This window comes from Perna viridis, chromosome 6, assembly GCF_037379345.1.
Source record: "Perna viridis isolate PV_CMFRI_1.1 ecotype Kerala chromosome 6, ASM3737934v1, whole genome shotgun sequence".
Taxonomy (NCBI): domain Eukaryota; kingdom Metazoa; phylum Mollusca; class Bivalvia; order Mytilida; family Mytilidae; genus Perna; species Perna viridis.
This window is the reverse complement of record NC_142450.1, coordinates 46,868,861-46,883,094: the sequence shown is the minus strand read 5'-3', so window position 1 is coordinate 46,883,094 and position 14,234 is coordinate 46,868,861. Positions and strand designations below refer to the sequence as shown.

The 14,234-nt window shown below is 32.8% G+C and overlaps 1 protein-coding gene across 13 annotated transcripts in view; it reads left to right on the top strand.

The window, feature by feature from the left end:
• LOC148615293 (intermembrane lipid transfer protein VPS13A-like) overlaps positions 1-14,234 on the top strand; it is a 98,573-nt gene that overhangs the window by 19,122 nt on the left and 65,217 nt on the right. For all 13 annotated transcript variants that reach the window (XM_088590110.1, XM_088590113.1, XM_088590119.1 and 10 more), the window contains exons 6-21: positions 555-752; positions 1,788-1,855; positions 2,094-2,252; positions 2,647-2,745; positions 3,058-3,115; positions 3,774-3,907; positions 4,393-4,580; positions 5,819-5,963; positions 6,719-6,848; positions 7,452-7,546; positions 8,004-8,140; positions 10,759-10,850; positions 11,595-11,710; positions 12,484-12,627; positions 13,237-13,313; positions 13,911-13,989. In XM_088590110.1, coding sequence (XP_088446236.1) covers positions 555-752; positions 1,788-1,855; positions 2,094-2,252; positions 2,647-2,745; positions 3,058-3,115; positions 3,774-3,907; positions 4,393-4,580; positions 5,819-5,963; positions 6,719-6,848; positions 7,452-7,546; positions 8,004-8,140; positions 10,759-10,850; positions 11,595-11,710; positions 12,484-12,627; positions 13,237-13,313; positions 13,911-13,989 — 1,919 coding nt within the window. The remainder of the gene's footprint in view (positions 1-554; positions 753-1,787; positions 1,856-2,093; positions 2,253-2,646; positions 2,746-3,057; positions 3,116-3,773; positions 3,908-4,392; positions 4,581-5,818; positions 5,964-6,718; positions 6,849-7,451; positions 7,547-8,003; positions 8,141-10,758; positions 10,851-11,594; positions 11,711-12,483; positions 12,628-13,236; positions 13,314-13,910; positions 13,990-14,234) is intronic.

Sequence of the window (14,234 nt, the reverse complement as noted above, 5' to 3'; positions counted from 1 at the left end):
GGGAGAGAATAGGATTAAAGTGATTGCATCATTCAATAAATTGATCAAAACTGTTTACGCTTCAGATTTTTGGTTGTAGTCATTTCAAATGGAGAAAAAACTTAACAGGGCCAAATACCCAATGGCTACTGTTATTTTCATCGCCCCGTTTTGTGCAGAAGCTTCCCACATGGTAAATTCAAGGATTTTACTACATGTATTTCAAGTATGGCCAAACGATGTGGGCCAAGACTGAAATTGTAAAGCTCATTCATTCATACTATGGTCCTATCTGCTTAATAACTACTGTGAAAGTACTTTAATTCACGGATATTAATTTTGTGGATTGCAGACAAATCATTGGTTCGTGGTTTGACATTTTCCATAGTACAAATAAAGGGAAAATATGTATTTCGTTGGAACTTTAATTTCTTGGTTTGAGTCAATCATGGAGAAAATTGACGGAAAGTGGTACCCCATGAATATAAGTAGTTTCACAGTAGTTGACAATTTTTTAGTTAATGACCATTTTATCTATCATTTCTGATTGATTTTATTTTTTGTTCTTCTGTTAGAATATGTAAAGATAGCCATACCATGGTCCAATCTGTTAGGGACCAGCACTGAGGTTACCTTAGAATTAAGTGGACTATACATTATTGCTGGTCCAGTGGCAGATAGACCATATGACAAGAAGAAGGATGAAAAGCTCAACAATGCCATTAAACAAGCTAAACTCCAGTCATTTGAAGAGTCAGCCTACCAAAAAGTTGGTTAGTATGAATTCATAAATGGTTTAAGGTAATGCATGAACATTATTGTAAACTTTTATGGATGTAAGAAAAAAAAGAAAACAATTTGAAAACTCACCCCAACTAAGGGGGTTAGTCATGCTGTCATGACTAAGGGGGGAGGGGGGGGTTAGTAAGTTTTCCATGCCTTTTGTTATCCTATTGACCTTACCCCTTAGCCATGCAAGCATGGTTAACCCCTTCAGTAAGGGTGAGTTTTTCAAAATGATGTTTTTACTAATATTCCACTTGTTTTGAATATATTTTTCTGAGTTGATAAGTTAAGAACTATCATGCAACTCTCATAGATACATTACTTACTGATTTTAATGCCATAGATACAAGCAATCATGCAACTATCATAGATACTTTACTGACTGATTTTAATGCCATAGATGCATTATTTACTGATATTAATGCCAAAGATACACATGTACAGAATGGAAATAAATTTTCTTCAGTTTATGGTAAGGTGATTGCAATTGATAAGTTTAATGCCACATCCTTCAATTCAACTTTTAATTTCTTGTCTGGTTTTGAAAATATTTTTTTCTTTGGATCCTATTGGAAATCCCTACCTATACTTTTCAATCAGTATTGGAATATATCTCAACATATTAAGTAATGTGTCAGGTCGTGTTTTAGTAATAAGGGATCAAAGGGGGCCAGAAACATTTTTTTTAAAGATTGTATTTTCGAAGATGAAATTTTTAAGAATTTTTCCTCTTTTCTAGGGCTTTAAGTGGTATGCTAGCAAAGTTACTGTATCATTAACTGCTTTGAGATAATGGAGTACAAGCACCCTGAAAGCAGAAGTTTTAACTTAAATCGAATTTCAAGATATTGTGCAATGTTATATCCAAACCAGTTGTGTCCATAATGAATTGGAAGTCATTATGTTTACGTGTGTCAAAAACTGGAATTGTGTTCACACTTGCCCCAAGAAAATTGAGTTCAATTTGCTCTGGTCTTATCAAAGCTTTATATTTCAATATTTACTACAATTATTCTTTTCAGTAAACCAAGCAGAGAAGAACCCTGGACTGTTTGAGAAGATATGGAAGTATATATTGAACAATATCACAGTGAGTCACACTCATATACAGAAGTCAGAAATTTTCGTGTCTGTCCATCTGTTTGTCTGGATTACATTTTTCTATACTTTAGGCAAGACTCAAAATTAAGCCTTTCCCTGAAAAATGGATAACAAATAAATGGTCAACATATGTTGAGTTCACACTGTTAGTGTGTTTTTTTTTGTCTTGATCACATATAAAACCATATAGGGTATATGTATTAAGTTTCCATAATGTTTACATACAGATCACTGTCAGTAATATCCACATAAGATATGAGGATTCCTTTACACACGGGGCATACTCATTTGCCATGGGAGCTGTATTACACCAGTTTACAGTCCACACAACAGATGCTAACTGGCAGGAGACAGAGTTGGACAGCCAAGCTTCTCCATTACACAAGGTATAAACTTCTTTTATTAATCGGGGCTAGGTAGAGAAATGTCTGTTTGAACAATAGGCATGTATGTGTTAGTTTCAGCAAAAGGCAGAAATGTTTTATTAGATATGTGGACAGTCATGTAATTTGTGAACTTTTAAAGTGACAAATTTAGTATAAAAAGCTAAGCTTCCTATTTCTTTTGATAAAATCAAGGAAGAATTAAGACATGATAACAGAATAAGGCAGAACATAACAACTTACAGAAAACTATATATAATTGGACAACCATCCTTGGAGTTTGCTTTATTTTATTAGTAGAGCATGTAGAAAAAATGTTAAACTATTTACACTGGCAGTATAGTTCAAATGTAAATAGGAACAATAAACATTGGACATGTGATTGGTTTATTTATAGAAAGGAAAACTGTCCAATCTATCTGTTTACTGGAACCATTGTGTGAAGGACCCTGACTTGGTTGGGAAACCTGGTAGAATTCAGTCTAATGCTTGGAAGGTTTGCTTTTTTAATTGCATTTTGTCTTAGAATGCCATTGTCTTTTTCATCATCAACTTCCCTTTTCCTATTAGGTATTTTGTAAAGCACCTATCATTTTTATACCCCTGAGGTAAATAAAGAACTTTGCTCTCAGTGTTTCAAGTTTATTCCATGTTTGTGAGATTATCTTTAAGATACACTGATGGTAGGTTGGTATCTGATTGACACTAAATATTTAGGAAATATTTTCGGAATTTACAAAATTGATGAAACCTTTCATTCCTATAGCAGCCCTTTTTAATTTTTAATATCATTTATGATATTTTTCAGGATATGCTGAAGAGAGCAGTAAATAGCTATAGAATCAGGGAAGAAGAATTTGAGCATAGTAAGAAAACTCACTAATACTAAAACATGCTCTTTTATGTATGGGCAAAATCACTGAAGCGTCAATAATAAGATGGATACATCAAAATCTGAGTACATAACTCTAATGGGAGAACAGGAAACAAAGATTATCTACATACACAATGATGTGAATAGAATAAAATACCATTACAAAAACTGAAGATGAGGAAAACAATACTTAACACAAAACAATAAAGCTCTAGCAATATGAATTCTCAAAAAAAAAAGAGTGACTTCAGGTGCTCCAGGAGGATATACATGTCCTACTCTACCAGTATGTACATTGCTTTACCTAATAATAAAAAGAAATGGTATAGATTTATGGTTTAATAGCATTCAAAAAGGACATATCATTTTAAAAGTCAAAATTGTGGTTAGGATAAACCCATTGGTGACCTTGAGCTGACTTTTTTCATCCTAGTGGGTTGTTGTCTCTGACATCATAATGAGTTAAGGCTTTTTCTGGCTAATGCACAGAAATAAGGATATTAGAAGTACTTAACTTGATACATTTATTACAGAGGTCAGCATTTGATAATTCTTACATTGTTTCCTTTTTAATGTGGTTTGATTTTACAATAATCTGAATGATGTCTTATTTCAATAAAAAATGTGATATTTTGACTTTATTACTTCAGTCTTGAAGCCAGTATCTATTGAAGCTGAGATAATTATGAATACATCAGATGATCTAAAGATGCCAAAACTCTACATACGGTTTTCTCCCCCTGATTCTTGTAGATGTATTGATTGCTACTTGTCTAGGACTCAGGTAAATACTAAGCTTGTATACCATTGAAATGAAATATTTGTATCTTGATGATTTTAGTATTTTTGAATTCATATTAAATGTTCATATTTGGTTGATATTTTCAGGATCAAGCAACTATCAGCTTCCATAATCATTATCAGTGATATTCATTTATAACAAAGCACTATGTACTTACTGAAGTTAACTATTCATAAAGAATAAGTCCAATTGTATACCCACACTCATTAGAATTTTATGTGTACATGTACTATTTATTAAAAAAAAAAAAGAACTAAAAAAAAATACAAATAAAAGAAAGTGTTTTGCTATTGAAGTTAATTTGATACCATTTATGAGATTGCTAATCAATTAATCAATTTTGTATTTCTTCAAAATTTGTAGAACTCATTTAGCTGTACATATTAGCTAGAAAATGATCAAGATTGGACTTTCTCATGTAACTATCGAAAGAAAAGTTGATCTTACTGTATCTTATTTTTTTGCAGTATATCAGCATGTTAAAATGGTTAGATACTGTTGAGAGATTAAGAGTCAATATGAAATACAGAAAATACCGTCCCCATCCCAATGTACGTCCAGTTAATGACAAGAAAGCTTGGTGGAAGTATGCATTCCATTCAGTGTTAGAAGAAAGGGTCAGACCATTCTCTTGGACCAGAGTTGTAACTTATAGGTATGTTACAGTGTCAGACCTTTCTCTTGGACCAGAGTTGTAACTTATAGGTATGTTACAGGGTCAGACCTTTCTCTTGGACCAGAGTTGTAACTTATAGGTATGTTACAGGGTCAGACCCTTCTCTTGGACCAGAGTTGTAACTTATAGGTATGTTACAGTGTCAGACCCTTCTCTTGGACCAGAGTTGTAACTTATAGGTATGTTACATGGTTAATTACTAACATACAAAACATGGGGAGAAAACATTTACACCATTTTAAAGTAATTTGTGGATTTTCTATCAAGTTCTAATCAATATCTTATTCTTTTTCTTTTTCACATCCTCTTACTTAGCTCTGTTGAGAAAAAATATATTTTATAGTCCTACCGACCCATCGAAATTTATTCTTTCATCCCAGGACCTATTGCCCAATTTTGAACCTTCGTTCATTTTTCTCCTATATGGGTAACTAAAAAAATCAGAATTCTCCACCAGACAGGTCCAGTGGTCCACCTTATTTTGATGGGTGTGCTCCTACCCATTGCCAAATGTGTGGTTTAATCAAATCACCTTTCTTAATTGTCAATCAATTTGTCATTCTTTTTATTTGTCCAAATTTCGTCTCTGCTATCTTGGCTACTACTGATCCAGTTGATTTTAGATAAGGCAGTAAGCTTCATAAAGATGGGACATATCTGGTAAGCAATTTTGTTCATTGTCTGATGTCAACTTAGCATGTAAATGATAGTAAAAACAACTGTTGCTAAAATCTTGGCTCCACTGATGGGAATGACTTGAATTTTGTTTGTAGCTTGACTTTTATGAGTCATTTAAAGATATTTGGAATATTTCAGTGAGAAAATTCTTCTATGTGTACAAAAGAACAATTCAAAGCAACCCATTATAAAGATTTTGTATATTAAGTTGGGTGTACAGGAAGTATATAAAAATAAATAATGTTTGTTTAAAAAATGTTTTCTTATAAACTCTACTAAATGAGTGGTTGGTTTGTTCAAAACACCTTGTCTGTTCATCATTCATACAATCAGTCTTTTGGCCTAAATCTTCTTTGAGCTTTGCTCTGACCTCATAGTAATTCTAGTTCAGGATTTAATTTGCAGTTTATTTCTGAGTTGTATAATATAAGCAGTTCTTGTTGCTTCCTGTTAATGGACATAGAGGTTATACATATCACAACTAGCATAAAAATACATGATACTTCATAATCATGTTTTATTTTTTATTTTTTTCTCAGAGATCAATTTAAGCGATACAAGCATTTGTACCTGCAACACTTAGAGAACCCAGATGACAAAACTATAGCAGGATTGTGTGAACAGATGGAATATGACATGAATGTTCACAATATTCTCACTGCCAGGGCTGATGCTAAAGTGCAGGTAATTTGGAAAAAAATATTTCGTATTATATCCCCTCCAGTGGGAGGGATGTATAGGAATCACCCTGTCGTGCCGCCTGTCTGTCCATATTTCTTTTTAGCGCAACTCCTAAACCACTCAAGGGATTTTAATGAAATTTTAAAGGAAGGTTGAGTATCATATGTCGATATGGATGAAGGAATATAATTATACTGTTGGAAGACTCAGAAGGGAGATAAAAAATGGGGTTAACATGTTTAAACCTTGTAAGTGCAATTCCTCCTAAGTCGCTTAAGGGATGAAATTTTATGAGAAGGTTGGGTATCATATATAGATATGCATGAAGGAATATAATTACTGTCGGATGACTCCAAAGGGAGATAAGTTTTTTACACCTAAGTCCATTTGAAGCAGGGGTTATTCTCTATGTCGACTTGCTCACAGTAATTCTAGCTTTAAATTTCATTCACAGAACAATTTGTTGATACTCTGTTTAGCTGTTTTCTCTGAACTGGAATTCTATTTTTTGAGTTAGATGTTATTTTTTATGCTTTCATCATATTGGTAACGCTGTTAGTTATGTATCATAGTAGTAAATGATGATAAAGTCAGATTTTGATTACAATTATACGTTTTTGTTAAATGTTTTAAAAACCAAGTATACATATTTGGAAACTCCATTTGTATGATATAAAATAATACTTGCACTTTCAACCATTTTATGGACTTTTTGCTTTTATACACCTTTTTGTTTTGTTTTTGTTTTTTTTTTTCAGTACAAGAAGCGAGCACCAGAGAGAGCCAAGAAGAAAAAAAAGGAATCTTCAGGGGGTTTTTGGAGCTGGATGTGGGGCAGTAGTGAGGAAGAGGAGGAAGATGATTCTGTAGGAAGTCCTGGTGACAATGGTAATCTTTTTTGGGGATTGGTTTTGAAATGGGTGACACTGGGGATCTATTTTGGTGATTGATATGGGGATGTGTAAGCTTGGGATGACACTGGTGATCTGTTTGGGGAATTAGTTTAACGATGGGTGCATGACACCAGTATTCTATTCTGAAAATAGGTTTTGTGATGGGTGGCGATCCGGTGGCACCAGTATTCTATGGGTATGGTGAGTGTCTTTCTGACACTGATTGCCTACTTATGGGATTTGTTTTAGGATGAATGAGGTCACGATGACATTAATACATTTAGGATGGATAGGGTCTTGGTGACACTGGTAGTTTATTAGGGGGGTCTATGTAGGGATTGGTTAGTAGAATGGCCTCTAAAAGGTGTCTTTTTTTTTTAAATCATGGGTTCTGAAGTCTGATATAAAGATGCAGTAGAGAAAAAAAAAGGAGAAGTGGTATTAAGTTGGACACCATGTGGAGTCTTGCTGTAGGTAGGAAATCTTGGAAGGTTGTCTCCAACAAGGTACTCATAATGGAAGCTGGGTTATTTTTAGATATCCAGGATACTTGGAAAGCCTATAATGTTTTCAAATATTTATTTCCAATTTCAAACAGATGTTTGGGGAGGATTATCAGATGTAGAGAAGAAAGAACTGTATGACAAGATTGGATATAAAGAAAATGAACCAAGTCAAAAGTTACCAGATGATGTAAGTAGAAGAAGTTGACAATGTTTTAAATCAGTTCTTAAATGGTTGGTATAAGATGACAATGTATAAAATCAGTTCTTGAATAGTTGGTAGAAGTTGACAATGTTTAAATTCAGTTATTGAATGGTTGGGAAAAGTTTTTAATGAGAAGTTGATATTGTTTTTCAAGTCCAGTGCTTGGATTGTTTGGAGAATTTAACAAAGTTTAAAATCTAGTCATGGAAGTTGTTGGGAGTAAATAAACAGAAAAGTAGTTTAAAGAGAGTAGGAACAAGATTCAAAATTGTGAATTCTTGTACTTTATGATATAACTTACAATTAGTTTTCTGATTTTTGGATTTTAAACATTGGATGAAAGGCGGCAAACTTAGCATATCATGCACTTTGGCACAGCCCTTGAATATTGCAAGTAGTAATTAGTATAATGTAGTGGTATGTTTTCAACATTTGTTTCTAGTACATAGCTTACAAAATACAGCTTGAGATAAAACAGTTTGATGTGACACTGAGTAGTAACAGAAATCAAATTATGAAAGCTTCTCTGTGTGACATGCTTACATCTTATGAGAACAGACCTGCAAGCAAATGTGTTCGGTAATATTACCTTTTTTTAACATGTATTATATGTATGTTAATCTTGTTAATTTCTTTTTCATTCAAATTGATTTGGTTTTATATATATATATATATATATACCATTTAAAGGAGACATGACACAAAAAATGTTTTTCATTTTTTGATTTATTTGATTTGTAGTCACTTACATCGTTTAATTGAAGAAAAATTGAAGATAAATCAACGATGACCGAAGCCATACAAATTTTAATTAGCCATGTGATCATGTGACTGTGCTTCGTCATTGGTTCTCAATTCATAGGTCAAGTGGTTGAAATGTGTGGGGCTTCTACACTTTTTACAAAATTTATAGTACTGATAGTAAAAATATTGAAAATTTTGGTTTGCCTACGAATATATACTTACAGTTGTATCAATTTAAACAACTTCGAGAAGAAAAAGAAAAACAATGACAGATATATTTAGCTATTACATGTGTGAATACTAGAATCCACAGAGAGACGATACCACCATGTCAGCTATTGCCACCACTTGGCGTCTGTTGTTGTCATCATCGTACGTCTTTGTCTTAACAATTTTTCAAAACTCTACTCCTCTGACACTACTTGATCAATTGGAACTAAAGTTGGTATGAATGTTCCTTGGGGTATCCTGCATAGAACTGATGTGGGGATTTTTGATCCGTCAAAAAGCATGGCCGCCATTACTAAAAATAGAACATAGAGGTTAGACAGTAGTTTTTCGCATATATCTCCAAAACAGTTAAGTTTAGCCCAATTCTGACTGGGTAAAACTGTTCAGCATGATGAGATCTATCTGCGGTCTTTCATTTGAATCTATTTAGCTATGTTGGAGTTATTGCCCTTTTACAAAGTTTTTTGCTATTTTTAATGTTATTTCTTTTAAAAATCTTCTCCTCTGACACTAACTTACCAATTGAAACAAAACTTGATATGAATGTTCTTTAGGGTATCCTATTTTTTTGATCCGTCGAAAAACATGGCGGCTGTTACTAAAAATAGAACATAGGGGTCAGACAATAGTTTTTCGCATATATCTCCAAAATTGTTAGGTTTAGCCAAATTCTTTCAATAGCTGAAACGATCCATATTTTTAGGACAACAAAAGTCTTCAGGCATAAAAGTTGTCAGACACCTCCTTGTAAGAGTTATTGCCCTTGAAAGGTGAAAAATGACTTTTTTTTTACAGTTTTCAGTCAATATCTTGAAAACTATGATAGATTTAGACTTTCATTTGTTGAAATGATCCTTATGATAAGTCCTATTAAAGTTTTCTTTAGTCAAAATTGTTGGACAAATTCTTGTTTAATTTATTGCCCTTGACAGGCACAATTCAACAGGTGAGCAATTCAGGCACCTGGGAGCCTCTTGTTAAAGAATGTTACTCCTGGCGAGTGTACCAGTACCCGCAAGTACAACTATAGGATAATATGAACATGTTTATTTTTTTATTGGTTTTTGATAATTTTATTTGAGAACCCATAAAGGTTTCGTGCTGAAGCTTCCTCGTGTTCTAAATCTTTTTCGCTAAACTTAAATATTTTAACTGACCTATGAAAAAATATTGTTCATATATCCAGAAAAGCTCCCTTAAACTCACAATGGGTCGCCTATTATAAACTGTGTATTGTGTCAAATTCTTCATGTAAATTGTTTTATTTCAAAATTTGTAAGACAAAAGAAAGGCAATTATATTTCAATTATCGAAGTCATACACCTGCATCGACACCTGTGTCATGAGGCACCGAACTGTGTAAAGATGAAAGAAGCTTTCTTTTGGCCATAATTAAGTCTACCAGGCTTGTTAATTGATATAACCCAGCGACAAATAAAGAACAATACGCAGAGTGTCACTATTTTAGTTGTACCCTCCTGTGTAAGTCCTAAAAATAGTGTGCAAAGTAGTTGTGTTTACACCACGCAGGGATGTATGCCTCACGAAAATGAGAAGCTGACAGAAAACAAGAAGAATTTTAGTCTTCTTACTTTCTAAACATGATTATCACATTATAAATACAAGCTATTTTTGAAGATTTATCGATTTTTTTCGGGCATGTGCATACATTTTCAATGCACCCAAATGGAGATTGAGAACCTATGACGTAGCACTTCCATATATGATAAGTGGGTGTTACTTCCAGTTTTCATTTATGCATATTAATTAGGTAGTTGTGATAACACAAATAAATCATTCTAATTATATTTAGCACTAACCTGATGAGGAAACATTTGTAATACTCGTATCTAAACATACTATAGTTTTTATAAATATAAATGTTTGAAAAATTATATTTTTGTGTCATGTCTCCTTTAAAACAAGACACCAGACAAAAAACTTAAACACTCACAAAATGAACCTCCACAAAAAACTTAAACACTCACAAAATGAACCTCCACAAAAAACTTGAGTGACACCAGGTACTCTAGAAGGGTAAGCATGTCCTTCTCTGCCAGCTGTACTCATCATATTACAATTCTAAACTTATATTGAAAGGAAAAGTACAGAAAGTCTCAAATTCAGGGGCAGACATATTTTGAAACTTAACCTGATATATAAATTCTATAGTGACACACATGAACTTGTTAAATGCATCAGACACATTGTTAATCTTATAGAATATTGAGTAAGACAGAAGGATTTAAGATTGAGGGTGCTACACTTGGCTTCAAACCATTCACCATCCTAACCTCTAATGGTGGTCTTTACAGTAAGTTTTATAGTGATATGATAAGCTATCTCCTAATTGTCTATTTTGTTTAGTTAGAGAGTAAGAAAGGCATTTCTATGAGCAAACTATTTAGAACAGTACTGATTGAATTAAACTTCTCAACTTAAAGCATAAGTACTGAATACATAAACATCCAAACTCAACATTATTTTTTTATCCAGTTTTTGTATAGAAAACTAAATTACAATCATTTTAAGGTCAGCATAAAAGATGAATATACATGAACATGTGGTTTTTTTGTTATTTTGCCATTACCTTACCTGGCCTCCAGTTGTTTGGCCATTTCTTTACTTGACCCCCTGTTATTTTTCCATTACCTTACCTGGTCCCCCTGTTATTTCGCCAGGTAAGGAAATGGCAAAATAACAAGGAGCCTGGTAATATTGTGACAAAGTAACAGGGAGCCAGGTTAGCCAATTAAAAACAACTTAATCTGGTTATTGTGCCATTACTTTACCTGGCTCAATATAATTCAAAAGGAAGCATTCTTTGATACAGTACATGTATTGTGATAAATGGTGTATTTGGAGATGAACACACATGTTTGTTGAACATGTGTTAAATACTTAAGAAATTTGAGCCAATTATAGCATGTAGTATAGTGATACTAGGTGTAGCTAGATAATGTCTTACTATAGAGTGAATAATCAAATTCCTTGTTATATGTGTGTTTTGTAGATATTTTTGATGAAAAACTAATAATGAATGGTTTTTAATTTACAGCTACAGAAAAGCAGATGTTCCTTTTGGATTACTATCTTAATCCATTACCCAAACTCTACAAAGCTGATCAGGCTCTTGTGCTTAATGTCAGACCAGTAGAGATTTATTATGATCAGGTATCAATTAACATCATAGAATAGACCATGTGACATTTTGTAGAAGTAAATCCCAGTTTTAATTGTATTATGCCTTGAAACTAATAAAATATGATAGTACTATGCCATTTATACAATACCTATGGGGTTATATAGATATCACCTTTTTTGTCTGTCGTTCATGTGATCTGTTTGTCTGTCATTACTTATCATTTACTTTAATCTCAATTCTTATAAAATGTAACATGAAAATTGCACATGAAGAAAGAATGCTAGATTTTGGAGGAAGTTCACTATTAGGGTTTTACATGTTAAAAGTTCAAGAGGACCAATTTATAGTGTTTTGTGAGCTTGGTCATTGCCTTTCTTGTTCAATGTAAGCAGTTTAGATACTGAACTGGATTTTGTTTTGGAAAAGTTTGCTTTATGCAAACTTCATGATTTTATCCTGTAACTGATATATTTTCCATATTTACTGTGAAAGTACTATTGTTTTTTGTGGTAGCAATTTTCATGGATTTTGTGGATGAGGTAAACCACAAAATTTGATTCCCAACAAAAAGGATTATTTACACTAAACTGTATGACAAGATAATCAAAACCACGAATTCAAGATTCCAAGAGCTTGTGCTTTTCCCCTTAACCACAAAAAAAAATTTATACCCAGGAATATAAGTACTTTCACAGTTTCTTGTTTTCAGCATGCTGTATCTCAGATGTCGTTCTTCCAAATTCCAGACCAGGAGGGAGAGTTATCCATTAAATGTAATATTTTCCATTTATATTGTTTTTAGCATGCTGTATCTCAGATGTTGTCGTTCTTCCAAATGCCAGACCAGGAAGGGGAAGTAGATCTGAATGAGATAGCCATGGACACCCTGAGAGGATTTGTAGAGTACAGTAGGGATACATTGCTGTATGCCATAGAACAGAAATCTGTAAGTTCTTCATATTCCTTGTAAGAGGTGGAGTCTGAACAATGACATCCTATATATGAAATGGAGTCTGAAACATGAATGGCTTAAAATCCTTCTGTAAAAAATGATCCACATTATCTGGAAGTAATGGGTTGATCTTTAAAACCAGGACAAAAAGCTTGTGTTCTACACAGGACAAATTGCAACATATGTATTTCATAGTTTAGGACCACCATGAAAAACATATTTGTAGGACTAGAAAATTAATTGAAGAAAAATACCTTGTTGCAAATTATATGGTAATTATTTTTATTTCTTAGGACTTCATATGATGAATAGAGTGTGTTTTTAAGTATGAGTTTTAAATATAATTGTTTTACCCCTCACTCCTCACATATTTTTTGTCAAGATGTGGGGTATCATCAACTGAGTCATTACTTCAGTACAGATAGCTCTGTCTATTACAATCAAAATATAAAATCATATTAGCAAAATATTGTACAAAGTGTGATCTTTTTAACTCTTAAATATCTCTATACACTTTTAGTGTTTGATAAATTTATGTCTTATTCTTAAGGTGTTTGATGCAGAAAAAAAATTGAGTACTAATTGTACATTTTACTATTTCAGACATTCTATATGTCTGTACATATGAAGTCTCCCTATATAGTAATACCCCAGACTGGTACACTCAGTGACAGTGACAAGTAAGTAGTCAACTGAATGTAGGATTCTGTCCATCTTGCCATTTCATCTTTACCCATTTATCACTTTGAGGGGTTATGAAATATTTTGATAGAATGCTTATGTGATGAAATGTGTCATTTTATACAGCAAAGCTATTCTTAGTGTGTTAGTTCGGCAAAAATTTCTAATATTCCCTAATCTTCTTATTGCCAATTCAAGATATTTAAAAAATAAGATTTGTGTCTTCAAAACTTGAGAATATCTGCCAAATGAACGTAATTACTACCCACCAATAATATACATCAGCATTATCAATATTTGTTGACTTCAGATTTAAGAAATTCCTACCCATTTTTTTAAGAAATAAGAAGATCAACATTAGAGATTTACTTCTATGATTTATCACTTAATCTCTGAGTAGTTATATATTTATATCCTTAATATTTTCCAATATGTTTGGCTCATATACAGGTGTTTTAATCAGCAAGTCCAAAATGTATGATAGATATATAGGTAACATGAATGATTCCTAGGACTGTGAGTGAATGGTTCGATTTTACACATCAACAAATTATGTAAAAACAATGTTTTAATCCAATGTTATATTTATTTTCCAGGGAGGGTAATGTTTTAGTGATAGATTTGGGAAATTTCAATGTGGAGAGTGAATTACAGGACAAAACTAAACTTCCTGATGTAAGTTAATTATTCTGTAATAGTGAATTTGAAAGTTTTTCTTGCCCAGCATCTGTCTGTCTGTCTGTCTGTATTGTTAAGTTGATATTTGTCAAACGGTATAGGTGTGTTATTAGTTTGCTTCATTTGATATTTGAGAAATGTCCTCATTGAGATATGAGTATCATGTTATTTGAGAAATGTCGTCATGGAGATATGAGTATCATGTTATTTGAGAAATGTTGTCATTGAGATATGAGTATCAT